General features: G+C 34.4%; 1 protein-coding gene across 1 annotated transcript; it reads right to left on the bottom strand.

Annotated features, from left to right (window-relative positions):
- Positions 1-1,971: 1,971 nt before the first annotated feature.
- Positions 1,972-12,131, bottom strand: LOC132751035 (uncharacterized). Its single transcript, XM_060741133.1, has 4 exons — positions 11,997-12,131; positions 5,841-6,501; positions 5,029-5,166; positions 1,972-3,095 (listed from the first exon to the last, which is right to left on the bottom strand). Exons 2-4 carry the CDS (start codon positions 6,486-6,488, stop codon positions 2,871-2,873), a joined length of 1,011 nt encoding a protein of 336 aa, XP_060597116.1. The 5' UTR covers positions 6,489-6,501; positions 11,997-12,131; the 3' UTR covers positions 1,972-2,870.
- Positions 12,132-17,772: the final 5,641 nt, after the last annotated feature.

Genomic DNA, 17,772 nt, shown 5'->3' with positions numbered 1-17,772 from the left:
CTAGCGCCTTACACCAGGCATAGATTGTTTCTCTATATGTAGACGATTTTTCTTATCTGCTATCGATCGAAAGTATGAGAAAAATTGAACGGCAACTTTTCAACAACCTTTAGATAAAATTCAGAAGGTGGGCAATAGAAAAGTCAAAAACTCAATGTGTTCATTTCTGCCGATTGCGAAAACAACATAATGACCCTGAACTTTACATATGTGGTTCTAAAATTCCAGTAGTTGATGAAGCTAAGTTTCTAGGAATTATATTTGATAAAAAAACTTTCTTTTATACCACATATTAAACATTTTGAAAAACTAAATGCCTAAAAGCTTTAAATTTACTTAAGGTTTTATCAAGTACAAAATTGGGGATCAAATTCTTCCACATTACTGAAATTATACAGAAGTCTTATCCGATCAAAATTAGATTATGGTTCTGTAGTATATGGGTCCGCAAGAAAATCATATCTTCAAATGCTAGATACCATACATCACCAGGGTTTACGTTTAGCTTTAGGTGCTTTTCGCACTTCACCTGTAGAAAGTCTATATGCGGAAGCTGGGGAACCATCGCTTTATCTTCGTCGTAAAAAACTATCACTTCAATATGCAACTAGAATTTCATCTAATAGGAAAAATCCAGCGAAAAATATTATTTCAAAACCAAGCTATACTGAAAAAATTGTTAGCAAACCAAAGAAATTAAACCATTTAGGCCTTCGTTTAAAAGATGATTTAGATAAACTTAAATCTAATCCAGACAGTATTCCTTTCAAATGACGCATGAGGATGTTCCACCTTGGACTTATAATTCCCCGGAAATAAATATAACCTTTCAATATAAAAAAGGCATCAATTCACCTGAAATATTTCAAAGAGAAGTTTCTAGCAATAAGGAAGAACATGAAGATTTTATACATATTTAACGGACGGTTTCAAAGAAGTTGCAAAGTAGGTCGGCTGTGTTTGAAAATAAATTTACATCTAGTATGAGGTTACCAGATAATGCATCAATTTTTACTGCTGAGCAAACAGCTATCGATTTAGCATTGTCATACATAGCACAGCATACCCACGATAAATTGTGATATTTTCTGATCGCTTTCTGTTTTAATATCCATTAAAAATAAAAAAAAAATCTGACAATATCATGGTAAAGAAACTTCTTTTGCAATTTCATGATATACTTAAAACAAAATATGTTAAATTATATTGGATTCCAAACCATGTAGGAATACGAGGAAATGAAAAAGTAGATGCTTTAGCTAAACAATCATTAAATTTTCAAAAAACTGACTTATGTTACCTGCTTGTGATTTCAGACCGGCTATAAATAAACTCGTATCATCTGAATGGAAAGCAAATTGGGACAATGCCGTTTTTAATAAACTTCACGATATAAACCCATCTCTTGATATGTCACCATCTCTATCTCTGTCAAACCGCCGTGATCAAACAGTTCTTCTTCGATGCCGAATTGGACACACTAAAATTGCCCACTCTTATCTCCTCACAAATGACAATACCCCTTTCTGTGTAGGTTGTAATGAAAATTTTACTGTCAAGCATTTTCTTCTAGAATGTCATGTTTTTTCACAGGCCCGTAATAGATTTTATTCTGTAAATTCACTCAAAGAACTTTTAATACAATTCAATCAAAAAACATAATTGATTATTTAAAAGAGATAAACTTGTATTCTAGGATCTAATTGGCTCATTTCTATTGTCATTTACAATGTTTTACATAATATTTTAAGCCTATTATAGCATTCGCACGATATGGCCAATTATGTGTTGACGTGCCGTAAAAATCCAAACAAACAAACAAACTGTTACTGAAAATTTTCTGGTGTTTTTCGGTATTTTTATGAACATGGGTTTTTGGCGTTCTTGATGGTATCGTTAGTTTAACACCTCCACAACTTATAAAATGTCATTAATATATCGTAAGATATTGAAAGAATTTTTAATGGAAGGAAACAGGGTCAAAGATCTCAAATATCCGAGACATTAGGTAAAAAATTTGTTTCCGAACTTCCTATAGAGCGTTTAGACGTGTATACATTTCAGAAAGATCTTCGATATTAATTTACGAATCGTAAAATAGCCAAAAAGAAACCCTGATTGAAGTTCGTAATTTAAAAATGACCGATGAAAAAACCTACACATATTTTGTTCCTTCCTGTAAACTCTACATGAAGTTAAATTGTTCTTAGGCAGACTTCGTACGCCAGCAATCGCGTAAATAATGATATAGTCAGTGTAGGCAATCGGTATCACATAATGAATGGCGTTCAGTTTTGTAATATTTTTGGAGTGCTTTAGGTTGTAACATTCATACGACATAATCTAATAGTAACAGGTGTAACATCGCAGAATTATAACACTGCTTAATATCAAAGTTTTCTTGAATTCTTGACATCAAATACTGATGCAGAAAAGAATAGAAATCAACATGAAAGAAATTAAATTGATTATATTAAAAACATTAGACAAACATTAAACAGTAACTACAGAAAAGTCATTTGTAAATATGAATTTAAAAACCTTCATTTAAAACAAGGTTATCTAAACAACTTGTCATTCAAGAAGTTCTGGATCACTCAAAACATATATCTCCTTTGCTTATATTTTAAAACTTATGTCAACTGATTCTTTTGCAAATGAAAACATTAGGAACGTATCATTTTTTTTATATTGATGAATAAAAAATTAAATGATGTGATTAGGATTGCCTTAGACTCGGATTGCCTATACATACTTTAAATTTAAGCTCAATCACATTGAACAACATAGGTAAGCTATTACAGTAGGATAACGCTTGAACAGAAATGATTTTTTAGATAAAATATGCTGCAGGTCAGATCCGTAATTATTCAAATATGTCCATTTGATTGAATTTTTTCTTGGTTGATTTCATCTGGAAGTTGACTAGTGTTACACCATTTTGGTATTAAATGATCTCCGTTCGGTTTACCGTCATTAAAATCGTATGCTATCATCGCTGATAGTTTCATAGCTTCCTCACTGCGAGCAATAGCTGGAACAGTTGTAGGACATGGTATCCCGGGAGTTGAAGACGTTTCTATAAGGTGAATACCCTATCAAATAATAAAGGCAATCAATATAGTAATATATATTTTGATAGCTTTACTTTGACATGTTTCCTTAAACTGTATTATACTGTGTACTAAATAAGCTTATAAAAACAATTTGTTGTGGATTCGTAACACTTTAAAGTGTCATCAACTAATTACTTTTACGTGTGATCATCTAATGTGGCTACTTATCATCGAAATATGACTACCTCACTACCACTAATGTGCAATCATCTTGAATAACTATCACTCTAATATGTTTGTTTGTTTGTTTGTTTTTGGGTTTTACGTCACATCGACTAATGTGCAATCATCTTGAATAACTATCACTCTAATATGTAATTATCTTGAATAACTACCACTTAAATATGTAATCATCTGATATGACTACCACACTAATGTGTAATCAAGTGATACCAATAAATCGTGTCATCAGCTGATGTAACCAGCATTTAAAAGTGACTTCAGCTATTGTGACTACCACTTTATCTATCATGTAAAACGTGCTAATATGTGATTTTACCAGCATCTTAACATGCCATCAGGAAATGTAACTACAATTTTGGCATGTCATGATCATCAGCTAATGTAACTACCACTTATATGTGACCAGCTAAACAAATATGACTACCACTATACCTGTCATGTAAACGTGTTGATGTAACTACTATTCCAACATGTCATCAACTGATGTAATTACAATTTTAACATTTCATCAGCTGATGTAACTACCATCTTAACATTTCATCGACTGATGTTACTACCATTTTAACATGTCATTAGCTAATGTATTACCATTCTAACAGTTCATCAACTGATGTATCTACCACTTAATACGTGATCAGCTCATGTATTTATTAATTCAACCTTAGCATGTTATCAGCTTATGTAACAAATTAATACTCTAACATGTCATCAACTGATGTAACTACCACTCAAGCACGTGAGTCACTAATGTGACTGCCGATCTGATATGCCCACAGCTGATGTAATTACAATTATGTGACTGCCACTCTGATATACCCACAGCTGATGTAATTACAATTTTAACATTGCATCAACTGATTTAACTACCACTCCGAAATGCCATCGGCTGATGTAACTACAACTCTAAGATAAGCTGATGTTACTACCACTTTTACATGCCCTCAGCTGATGTAACTACCACTTTAACATGCCATCAGCTGATGTAACTACCACTTTAACATGCCATCAGCTGATGTAACTACCACTTTATCATGCCATCAGCTGATGTAACTATCACTTTAACATGCCATCAGCTGATGTATCTACCACTCTAACATGTCATCAGTTGATGTAACTACCACTCTAACATGTCATCAGCTGATGCAACTATCATCTAAACATGTCATCAGCTGATGTAACTACCTCTCTAACGTGTTGTCAGTTGATGTAACTATCACTCTTAAATGCCATCAGCAAATGTCACTATCACTCTGACATGTCATCAGCGGATGTAAATTCCACTCTAACATGCCATCAGTTGACGTGACTTCCTCTCAACTATGAATCAGCTGGTGAAACTACCACACTGATATATCAGCTGATGTAGCTACGACATTAACATATCATCAACTACTACTATGACGTGTCATCAGCCTATTTAAATACCACTGTAACATGCAATCACCTGACTTTACTACCACTTTAACATGCCATCAGCTGATCTATACACCACTCTAACAAGTCACCAGCTTATGTAACTGCCATTCTTATACGTCATTAGCTAATGTACGAACATGTGGCACTCTATCACGTCATCAGCCGGTGCAATACCAATCTAACATGTCATCAGTTGATGTAGCATTTTTATCTAGTTGTCAGATAAAGTTTTACGGCAACATGTTCAGTTTTAAATAATCATTTTTTATATCATGATATATCTTAGAACGTTAATATCCAGCAGCATAATTACCTGTGATGACCAATGTAACGTCATTTTGGGGGTTGTGTACGCCTCCTGGTGTTTTTTAATGTCCAATTCATTAGCCCATATCGCAGGTGTCATAGAAACAAAGGTTACGAAGCGCCATCTACCAGCATTTTTACGATTCTAAATTAAGGGTTACCAAAGATTATATTCGCATATCTAAAACTATGTGTTACATCAATGTCAAATAAAACGAATGTCAATAAAATATATAACAAATTGTTGTGGTTTCAGAGACAAATGTCAAGATTATACGTACATACTAACAACTGCAAAACATGTACACAGTCATATCATATTTACAAGTTAAAAAGGTTTCATGTGGGGGAAATTTTAATAATTAAAAGATATTTCATTTAACTTTTTCAAAATTGTTTGAAAAAAAATATACAAAAAAACGTTTTTTATAAAACATTTAGTGGACAATTTACCCCATTAATGGAAAAACGTCTTCGTAGATCGGAGAGGGTATATTTGTAGAACACCCGTCTGTAATATCCAGACGTTTGAGATTTCTCTTGGAAACGTTGTGATGATATAGACTACAATACTATTTTCCTGTTTATATTTAATCCTTTTATTCTTTTAAATGCTCTTGAATATTCTTTCATATACCCATTTAAAATAACCATATGTGCATGGAGTGTTGATTGTATTGTATTTATTAAAAAAATTCAATGTTGATTAGCCAATAAAGTACGGTTTACAGATCACGTGCTCCTCCATATAACGGAATAGGTCACGTGCTCCTCCATGCCTAAAAAAATAAACGCATACCAATAACAATATATACCTACCGGAAGAGGCCTTGCATTAGCATGGATCAATCTAGAATCCCATAATATCATGCCACCCATTGGAACAGGAACACGCGTCAACCGACATTTGCAATTCTTGAAATAGTCGATGTCTTCCGTGTCAAGTCGATAGTTATGACGAAATCGTCTAGAATCTTCTGCCTTATCTGGAAATTTCTTGAAAAACTCTTCAATGAAAAGATGTGAACCTTCCATGACTTGAAAAGTCCAGTCACTTTTAGTTTGTTCTTCTAGAAAAATTGACCCCTGATATGCATGTAGACCAATTCTAGATGGAGTATAATCAACATGTAGCCAGTATTTTCTTGGATCTTGAAACTCCTCATTTCCGGACTCTGGTGGACGGCCTATAGAGACAGCGTCAAAACTAGTCAGCAGTTTCTCGGTTTTCCAAATCTGCGCAAATATAGGCTTGACTCGCAAACGGAGACGCCATGTCGTTTCCATGTGACCGATATTATGATCTTTTACTATAGAGTTAGACGTTTTTGGGAACTTGGCCCCGAAGTTTTCTAGCCATGTTCTATATTCAGCGATAGCAGTGTTACACTCTTGTTTTGTAATCACGTCTTTAACTACTGTATAGCCTTTATCATCCAAATCTTTAAAATTTTGAGCATTAAGCATTTTTGAAGATTATCTGTAGGAAAAAAAGGAAAACTATTTAAGGAAATCTATATAAGTCACTATCACAAATATCTGCTTACTAGTATCTGTCACACGAAAATATTAACGTATTTATTTAGTCGAAAGAAAGAGTTACCAAAAGTCACAGTCACAAGGAAATATTAACGAAATTTACACTCACAAGAATCTGTTATCTCACGAACATATAAACTAATTTCTTAAGACACAAAAGAATTTCACAATCAAAAGAAACTACAAGTATTAACGAAAGTCAGTTGTCAAGATCAAGTTACAAAATTAAGATTGTCAAGTTATGAGACACTATTTACGAAGCCACTGTCACAAGAAACATTAACTGTTCCAAATAAATATTTACGGAAGTTCCTGAAATTCAGACACTTCATGTCTCTTTAAGTAATAGACACTTGTATTAAAAAATTAGAATAGAGTTTTGACTACGTGTTTTGTTTTTAAATTGTACAGATGTACTTGTGTGTACAATTAAAAAAACCTATTCTGATTTATGAATAAAAGTTCTTGTTATAAAGGGAAAAAAAGGAATGTCTTTAAAAAAACTCGGCCGAAGAATAACTGGTTAAGTAACATATGTTAGTTCTAAGTTTACAATGCAGTGTCATAAAAAAATGCATAGTTTGCACAACAATGACACAATAATTTCTTGTAACGTTAGTAAACTGGAAACAATGGAACACAATAATGTCCTAAACGAACCCGTCATATTTCCGTAAATGAACTAATATTTTAACTTGGATATTTATCAAATAAACCCAATACCTTCTTGCGTAAAATAAATTTTTCACTAGAAAATGTAATGAGAACTGAATGCAGTGACGAAGTTTTTGTGGGAGTAAGAATTGTTAAATAGAACTTAAATATTTTAGCCATTTAACTAAAAGAAACTGTCCTGGACAATTTATTTTAGAACTATCCTTTACATTTTTTTACCATTACATTTAAGTTTAGAACTATCTTAAAATGACAAGAACTATCCTTTACTTTTCATTTTAGAATGGCAAATGAGATTCTCAGATCTCATAAGTGATTTTAGAATAACAAATGGATACTCTTCTTATTTTCAGTTCGTCCCTGTAAATTATACAGGAAGTGAAGGGCTCTCGCCGGAAAAAAAGACCGTTAAAAGGAATATTTCTGCAAACAGATAAAGAATAAATTACCACGTTAGTTTTTCGATATACCAGATAATTGTTTTTATTAATTAGATAGATGTTGTTTTATCAATCTCATGGAAAAGAAAATACTTTGTCAGAAAATTCACGTTACAACTTTGATTCTTTAAAAAGTAGCATGCGAGGGGTCTTACAACGTTAGAAGGGCTTCATGGTAAAATAATATGATATCGTATGACGTCACGTAGGTTGGACGTAAACAACTTTAAATCTGCGACGTAAAAATAACGAAAAATAATTTATCTAAAGTATGAAAAACGTTAAATTAAAAAAAAATGTGAGAAACGAAAAGACGAACATTTTCATGTATTTTTCATTTATTTTGATGAATGTTATGTGACGACATTTTGCAATAATGGATGATGAACATTTAGCGGATTGAAACGATCATTAATAGAAATCATGATAATGTGCGTGATAAAATAGCGGAATAAAAACCTTATCTTAAATAAGAAAACAGCCATGAGAAAGAAATTGCAAGCGACAGAGCGTTTTCAGATGAACATTGAACCGACTGGTGGGGGAGAAAAATTAACGCTCAATACTGGAACTTATGAATTTTTGAAGGCGGCTGCAGAACATTTTTACGCGGAGAGTTCTCCACAAAATAACCGGAAGATAATTTCCGTGTATGACAAGAAAGATGGATTGGTAAAAATTAAGATATAAAGTAGCAAACGGTAAGACGCATCTTTATACATTTAATATGTATCATTCAAAGTGCACATGCCTTGTTAACGGAAAACAAGCAAGGCACTTTCTTGAAACTGATCTGCCGAAAATGTTGGATTATATTGAAGCCGGTCTTTTATCAAACGATTTATCCCTCTCAGAAGTAAATGAAAGTATCGAACAAAGGATATTAAACGATTTAAATTCTGAAGACAACTGTCAGAATGACGAAGCGCCCGAAACCGGTACAAATCTTAATATACTTTTTTGAAGGGAACGTTAATGACAATGGACTTTATACACAAGATGTTTCTAGTAATAATGAAGATAAAATCACTGAGGATAATGACAATGCAAGGGAAACACATCAATATTCTGAGTTAGTGGCTTTAAAAGAAATTTTACTTGCATAACAAAGTAGTGTAAATGAATTACGTCAGGAAGTATCACATCACATTTATTCACAATTCGTGCACATTAAAGATGAATTTTAAGTGTGAAGAAAAAGATATCTCTTAAATCCAATTAATTAATTAAGCAAGTTGATGTGATCAATGAAGCGGCAATATCCATCGAAACACAAGTGAAATCGGTAGATAATTCTATCCACAAAAAAATACAATCTATAACAGATATTCTTAAGATTGAAGTGTGCAGTTTTTGGATTCGCAGGAAACGAATGTCTCTAACTAAAGGATGATATTAATCAAAATATCCCCATTAGCGAAAAATCACCGAAACATGATGACACACATACGATGGAAGAAACAATACCGAAAACTATTCGATATTAACAAAAATTATATTGAGGATAGTCATACTAAAAGTGTCACGAATAATACAGAGATGGAAAAACGACAACGTAGATCTTTCATAAACATATCAGACCACACAGCACCAGAAAAGCCAGTTTCAAGATCAATCAGGAAACGCTTATAATAGGCGATTCAATTATAAAGGGAATAAATAAACGCGGGCTTCGCACTTTTACTGAGACATGCTGCATAAGAAGGACTGTTGCGAGAGATATATCACATAAGTTGAATAACTGGAATATATCTGGTTGCAAAACTGAAATCATTTATGTAGGCGGAAATGACGTTGCTTCAAGCACACCAACAACTGTAAGAAGCATAGAATTAAAAAAGACCGTCAACTTCTTATATCAACACGGCATTAATGTATATTTATGTACAATATGCCCGAGAATAGATGTCGATTAAGTCCGATGAACTTTACCATTAGAAAAAATTGTTATGAAACAGGTGCAACACTGATGTATTCATACAGTTCATTTGTGTATGGAGATGGAAATGTAGTGAAACACATTCATCAACGTGATGGAATTTATCATACTACAAGATACAGATACACAGAACACAAAACCTCAAGAACAACAAAAATTGAGAACAGAACCTAAAATCTTTGGATCTCTATGTAAAATATGTGAAAGGAATAATCATAAAACTGTTGACTGTAGATACCGTAAATGGTAGGAAAAACAGACGTGCCAGTGTTTATTAATCAATTAAATACAGAGAGCCTATTTTGAATCTTTGTAGCAAATGCAAATAGAGCAATGCAAATGCGATTGCCTATTAGTTAAATCACCACATACTTACTCGTGAAGTGGAAATCGTGAATTCGTGACGATTTCAACTTCACGAATTCACGATTTCTACTTCATGAAGTTGAAATCGTGAATTCGTGAAGTTGAATAGTGAATTCGTGAAGTTGAAATCGTGAATTCGTGAAGTTGAAATCGTGAATTCACGAATTTGAATTCGTGAACATGAAATCGTGATTTCATGAAGTTAAAGTCGTGAAGTTGAAATCGTGAATTCAAGAAGTTGAAATCGTGAATTCATGAAGTTGAAATCGTGAAGTTTAAATCGTGAATTCACGAAGTTGAATTCGTGAAATTGAAATCGTGAATTCATGCAGTTGAAATCGTGAAGTTGAAGTCGTGAATTCATGAAGTTGAAATCGTGAATTCGTGAAGTTGAAGTCGTGAAATTATGAAGCTGAATCGTGAATTCCGTATTTTGAAAACGGGAATGCACGAAATTTAAATTGTGAATTCATGAAGGTGAAATCGGAAATTCATGAAGTTGAAATGGCCCTTCCGGTCTTTCGTAGAAACTCGATATAATTTCGTGTTTCGACGTTTCACCATCGTGGTTTCGTTGTTTTAGTTATTTTTACTTTTCATCATTGTGATTTCGTTATCATAAACAAACTAGACCTATCACTGAAGGTGATTAATACCCCCACCAGCAACTTTGACTTTTTGAAAAATAAGTAGTCTGAAGGAAAATTTGAACACAAACTATCAACAGTGTACAAAGACATATTTCAATTAATTGTAATCCCAACTGTGGTCTCCAAATAAGCTTGCTTTTGACAAAGTTTGATTACAATATCTCATTCCTAACTCTAGTTATTGTCCGGAAACCATTTTTCTATTTTAAGTAACACTGTAACAGTGACCTTGACCCTAGGGGGTCCAAATGCAATAAAAAATCAGGTCTTAATATAAGCTTCCTATACACCAAATTCGATTACAATATCTCATTCCTAACTCAAGTTATTGTCCGGAAACCATTTTTCTATTTTTAGTAACGGTGACCTTGACCCCAGGGGGCCAAAATGCAATACCAACCCAGGTCTTCATATAAGCTTGCTATACGCAAAGTTTGATAACAATATCTCATTCCTAACTCTAGTTATTGTCCGGAAACCATTTTTCTATTTTTAGTAACGGTGACCTTGACCTTGACCCCAGGGGATCCAAATTCAATACCAACCGGAGTTTCCACATTAGGTTGCTATATACCAAGTTTGATTACAATACCTCATTCCAAACTCTAGTTATCGTCCGGAAACCATGATGTGGACCGACCGACGGACCAACCGACCGACAAGCTGCCTCCTATATACCCCCCTAAACTTCGTTTGTGGGGGTATAATTATTACGGTAAAATCAAGTTGTTTGTAGATTCTCGAAAGAGTTTTATCATAGAATAACTCATGAATGTTCTATGTAAACAGAATAAATGGCTCCAAAATTTAGCACATCTAAATTATCTAAAATCCACCTAGAGTATCTCCATTAGTTTTTGAGTTTGTTCTCACTGGAAAGAAATCAAAGATTCGGACCCAGATATTTTTTGAGATATCACTATATCACATACCCGTGCCGCTTTTGCGACTACGTAAAATGGTATTGCAAGGCCGAGCATATATTTTGACGTGACGTCATTTGCGTTATATAAACATAGAGTTAGGACGCGCGAAAAATGTTTCTTTATCGCTTCAAACCGTCTTAGTTTTAGTATGTGTTAACTAGGCAACTTACGTCGTGTAAGTTCAGTACTGAATTATTAAACTCGCCAGAGGCTCGCATAATATAATTTTATTCAACTCGATCAATAAATTCAGTATTAAACTTAAACAAAACCCTCATTCAATATCCTCTAATTTATTAAGCACAAGCCAAATAAATTCCTAAAATTGTTTAAATGTAAATAAATAATCAGAATTTGATAGTTGTCATTAAATATTTTATGTTGACTATTTAAACAGTAAGAGGTGTAAAAGTGATAAAGCAAAAATGATAAGTAAATACCAATTGAATATATCCACCGTTGTACAAAAGTATAATAGTATAAATACATATCACACTTTCAGTGTACATTTATATAGCGAGTAAACATACGGTTATTTCACAATAACCGTATCACCGCGTATCGCTACAGTTATCGCCATATTATTTCACAATAAACTGATACTAAACGTAAGGTGTACTCACTCATATGTTACGACCTGAAAATCGGAAATTTCACAACAGGAAACTTGTTCGTGTGTAAGTTATTATGTTTTAAATAGATATGAAGGACACTTTGTTAGCAATCAATTAATATACTATTTCTAAATGTTGCGGGTCAGTTCTGCAATGTAGGCAATATCAAATGGATTTTATACATATAAACTGGCAATGTATGACACATGTACAAAAGTCATTATTTGATTTAATACACAATATTACATTAACTGACATGAATGAGTTATATATCCCTATGACAAAATGGTATATTTCATTTCTCACAATCATCATTCAAACAAAATAACAAGGTTAAAGAGGAGTTTCATTTTTAAAATAAGGCTTTCCAATTGGACATCAATTTTGTAAACAGCTACGCTTACTGGCATTTCTCAAGCGGTTTTAATCGTAACTTACTTTTCTAATTCAATAATAAAACTTAAATTCCAATCTTGGAAAAATGAAGCATAATTGAGATCCTTGTGAATCAACTATAAACATCACAGAACAAATATAGCAGCAACTAGGATTTTAAAAACCTTTTGGAGCCCTTTCTGTTAAAAATATGTCAAGAGTTAAATCGTATACATATTTATGCACAGTGCGTTAACTGGAATGCAGGTAATACTCCAGAACATGCCTATTGATTAGCTATTTTTTTCTGGGGTTTTCTGGAAAGCGCTTTAAATATCATATTAAGATGTTCGTTAATTGGTTCTTTTTTCCTGGGGTTTTATATTGTGAGAACAGGAAACGTGTTTTTATATTTGACTATGATACAAAAGAGAGAGAACATCTACGCCTCTCTCGTACAAATACGATAGCCTCGTGTTTCCATGCTCTTTCAAGGCGGCTAATAATATTATAATTGTTTGACGAATCCATTACATTAACGTTTTGCATAAGGAACTAAATAGCACTAATGCGTATTCTAAAACCTCTGCCTCCGAAAAAGACATTGTAAACAATCATATTACTAATATTTCCAATCTTAAAGTCCACATTAATGAAAAAGAACTCAAACTTCCTATTATGTATTGGATTTCTAAATTACATAAAAAACCTTACAAAGCCAGATTTATTGCTAATTCTACATCTTGCACTACAAGTAAACTTTCTATTTTATTGACGTCTTGTTTGACTGCCATTAAAACACATGTAATTAGATATTGTGATAAAGTCTATGAAAACACAGGCAAACATCTCTTTTGGTCAATTAAAAATTCTGGTGAAATCTTGGATAAATTCAAAATTAATAACTTTCAAGCTTCAACTGTCTGTACATACGATTTTTCTACACTTTATACAACTTTGCCACATAAATTAATCAATGATAAACTAATTTCCCTAATTCAGAAAACTTTTGCACGGGAAAAAGTTACCTTTCTAGCATGTAATTCTAACAAAGCTTTTTTTTTACTAACGGTATTGTTAAACATTATACTATGTGGACCTGTGACGAAGTTTGTAGAGCACTCTCTTTTCTTTTAGACAACATTTATGTCAGGTTTGGTAATACCCTATTTAAACAGATCATAGGAATTCCTATGGGTACTAATTGTGCACCCCTGGTCGCCGATTTGTTTTTGTACTGCTATGAAAGAGACTTTATGTTGAGTCTCTCTGAAGAGAAACAACAAGATGTTATAGTCGCATTTAATAATACTTCCAGATACCTTGATGATATTTTTAATTTAGAAAATCCTTAATTTGATCAAATGGTGTTTGACATTTATCCGCATGAACTACAACTTAATAAAACGAACTCTTGAAATTTTAGTACATCATTTTTGGATCTTCATATTACTATCAACAACAATTCTATTCACACGAAAAATTATGATAAAAGAGATGACTTTGACTTTTGTATAGTTAATTATCCACATTTGGATGGAGACGTACCCATGCAACATCCTACGGGGTTTATGTTTCTCAGTTAATTCGATTCGCTAGAGCTTGTAACAACGTAAAGGATTTCAACGAGCGGAATATTTTTATTACCAGCAAGCTTCTAAAACAGGACTACCGCTATCATAAATTACGGAAATATTTTACTAAATTTTACAATCGTAACTTTGATTTAATTTCTAAATTCAATAGTGATTTAAAAACTCTTCTGCGACAAGGGATTAGCCAGCCTGGTTTTTATGGCGATGTGGTTTACAAACTTCGTAAGATTTTGGGTCATGGTAATTTTTCTGCTGTTTTTACTAAAATCATTAAACGTTTTATTAAAAGAGGTTATGACCCTACTATTATTTTAAGACATACTGCATGTTTAGTGTTCAACCCTTTTACAGTTGGACACTACGCTTTCCTCTTTTGATTGCATCTGACGGACCAAGTGGGAGACTCTATGATGGATAGTTCGTAAAGCCCTTTGGGGCTGAATTGTCTTAATGTTCGTCTTCTGCCTTGCTTCGTCGGGCCCTTGTAGGTGATTTTCTTGTTGCTCTGTCTTCCTTTAGGACATTGAGTACTTTTGTTATGGTCATTGGGTTTACTTTTATATGTTTCTACATGATCATTTTAGTGTTTTACTTATTTAACCTTTTGTAACCATGACAACTGTTAGAATTTCACTTGGCGGGGATTCATTTTATTTACACTGTCTCGTATATAGGAACATGGTGGGGCTAAGAGCGAGGTTTGGTGCACCATTAACCGGTTTAAACTCCCCAGCAGTCATTTTATGCTGCTGACCGTTCCAAGGCGGCGCCCCACTGTGTTCCTCAGATGTATGTCTATGTTGTTTCATACTGTTTTGGTGACACTTTTGCTTGTGTCCCTTGTTGTTTTCTCGTCTACGGTAAGTAGTTTTTATTTCTTTGATTAACCCCCCCCCCCCCCCTTCCCCCGGTCTCCTGTCCCCTTCCCCTTTGTGGGCCTATTATTATTTTCTTTGAATTCCTAATCAGTTACAAATTATTTATCATTTAATGATTAACCTGTCCGTGCTCTGTCTTTGCCCTGTCCTGTTTTTGTTTGGGGTCCGCCTGGGCTCCTTGCCATTGGTTCTTGTTGCTGGGTCATATGGGGGTTGCGTTCATTGAACGCCACCTTTCCTTGTTGATCTTGTTTATCATATTTTATGGGAATCATCATTATCAAGAGGAGATTCGCATATCGTCGGCTTCCGACGATAATGTAATTAATGCTTCTGAGGGATCACTTTGTTTCCAGAATTTTGTACTTCACAGCAGCAGGTGTCAAGTGCTGTGTGGCAGCTGTAAAAAGTTGGCCCGTACTTCACTTCAGTGTTGTTATATTTTCTGGTCCTTCGGGATCATTGATGCCAGCACTATTAAATGTTGAGAATTGAGTACCGCTCAAGCCGGTGCTAGGGGGCGTGAGGGATGTTGCACTTATTCATTATCTCTCATGTACAGACTCAATCAAACCGAGTCTGCAATTCTTATGTAATTTTGTTGTGATTAATGCTTCCGAGGGATCACTTTGTTTCCAGAATTTTTATAAATAAGGGGCTAAAATATTTTTCACTTATTTTCTTAAAAAAAAATCTGTTTTGGTGTACACTTTTAATAGCGCTTATAAAATTTTCAGTTTTTGATATTCAAAATTATGATATATATCTCATAACAACAGATAGGTAAAATACTTTTGATAAATTACTACTATTTCTATAGTTTTTCCTCATCTAAATAATTTTGTCAGGAGTGTAACATTTGGTTGACACATATACATATACTGTATTTTTCCTGGAAGTCTGAGACTTGGAGTGATCATAATCATGAATGAAGATCATGGTTATATATTGCGTGCATAGATGACATGCAATTGTCAGGAGTGTAACATAATTTGGTGAAATTTCCGCGTATTCTTTTATCCCTTTTTTCGAATGCACTATTGTTTTGCTGTGCAGAGTTTTTGACTTATAGTGCAGTTCTAGGAATAAATATTCTATCTGGTGCATATAAGGTAAGTAAAGAATTATTTAAACTTCTAATTTTTGTCTAGAAAGATCGAATTTTAACATTTAAAGAAAGGAAACAAAGCCAACGATATGGGGCTTATTTTATTTTGTTGTGATTAATGCTTCCGAGGGATCACTTTGTTTCCAGAATTTTGTACTTCACAACAGCAGGTGTCAAGTGCCGTGTGGCAGCCGTAAAAAGTTGCCCCGTACTTCACTTCAGTGTTGTTATATTTTCTGGTCCTTCGGGATCATTGATGCCAACGCTATAAAGTGTTGAGAATTGAGTACCGCTCTTGAGTACCGCTCAAGCCGGTGCTAGGGGGCGTGAGGGATGTTGCACTTATTCATTATCCCTCATGTACAGACTCAATCAAACCGAGTCTGCAATTCTTATGTTATTTTGTTGTGATTAATGCTTCCGAGGGATCACTTTGTTTCCAGAATTTTGTACTTCATAACAGCAGGTGTCAAGTGCCGTGTGGCAGCCGTAAAAAGTTGCCCCGTACTTCACTTCAGTGTTGTTATATTTTCTGGTCCTTCGGGATCATTGATGCCAACGCTATAAAGTGTTGAGAATTGAGTACCGCTCTTGAGTACCGCTCAAGCCGGTGCTAGGGGGCGTGAGGGATGTTGTACTTATTCATTATCCCTCATGTACAGACTCAATCAAACCGAGTCTGCAATTCTTATGTTATTTTGTTGTGATTAATGCTTCCGAGGGATCACTTTGTTTCCAGAATTTTGTACTTCACAACAGCAGGTGTCAAGTGCCGTGTGGCAGCCGTAAAAAGTTGCCCCGTACTTCACTTCAGTGTTGTTATATTTTCTGGTCCTTCGGGATCATTGATGCCAACGCTATAAAGTGTTGAGAATTGAGAACCGCTCTTGAGTACCGCTCAAGCCGGTGCTAGGGGGCGTGAGGGATGTTGCACTTATTCATTATCCCTCATGTTCAGACTCAATCAAACCGAGTCTGCAATTCTTATGTTATTTTGTTGTGATTAATGCTTCCGATGGATCACTTTGTTTCCAGAATTTTGTACTTCACAACAGCAGGTGTCAAGTGCCGTGTGGCAGCCGTAAAAAGTTGCCCCGTACTTCACTTCAATGTTGTTATATTTTCTGGTCCTTCGGGATCATTGATGCCAACGCTATAAAGTGTTGAGAATTGAGTACCGCTCTTGAGTACCGCTCAAGCCGGTGCTAGGGGGCGTGAGGGATGTTGCACTTATTCATTATCCCTCATGTACAGACTCAATCAAACCGAGTCTGCAATTCTTATGTTATTTTGTTGTGATTAATGCTTCCGAGTGCTTCAAAAGTCTCCCCGTACATCCCTCACGCCCCCTAGCACCGGCTTGAGCGGTACTCAATTCTCAATACTTTATAGTGTTGGCATCAATGATCCCGAAGGACCAGAAAATATAACAACACTGAAGTGAAGTACGGGGAGACTTTTTACAGCCGCCACACGGCACAAATAACACGGATTTGATCATAAAATAGTTAAACACTTACTAGTGCTGGTATCAATGATCCCGAAGGAACAGAAACATTTAACAACACTGAAGTGAAGTACGGGGCAACATTTGACAGCTGCCACACAGCACTTGACACCTGTTGTAGTGAAGTATAAAAATCTGG

The sequence above is a fragment of the Ruditapes philippinarum genome, unplaced genomic scaffold (genome assembly GCF_026571515.1).
Source record: "Ruditapes philippinarum isolate M1 unplaced genomic scaffold, ASM2657151v2 ctg2387_1_1_1_1, whole genome shotgun sequence".
In the NCBI taxonomy this organism is placed as follows: domain Eukaryota; kingdom Metazoa; phylum Mollusca; class Bivalvia; order Venerida; family Veneridae; genus Ruditapes; species Ruditapes philippinarum.
Note: the sequence above shows the minus strand (reverse complement) of the source record. Positions and strands in the feature narration are given on the sequence as shown.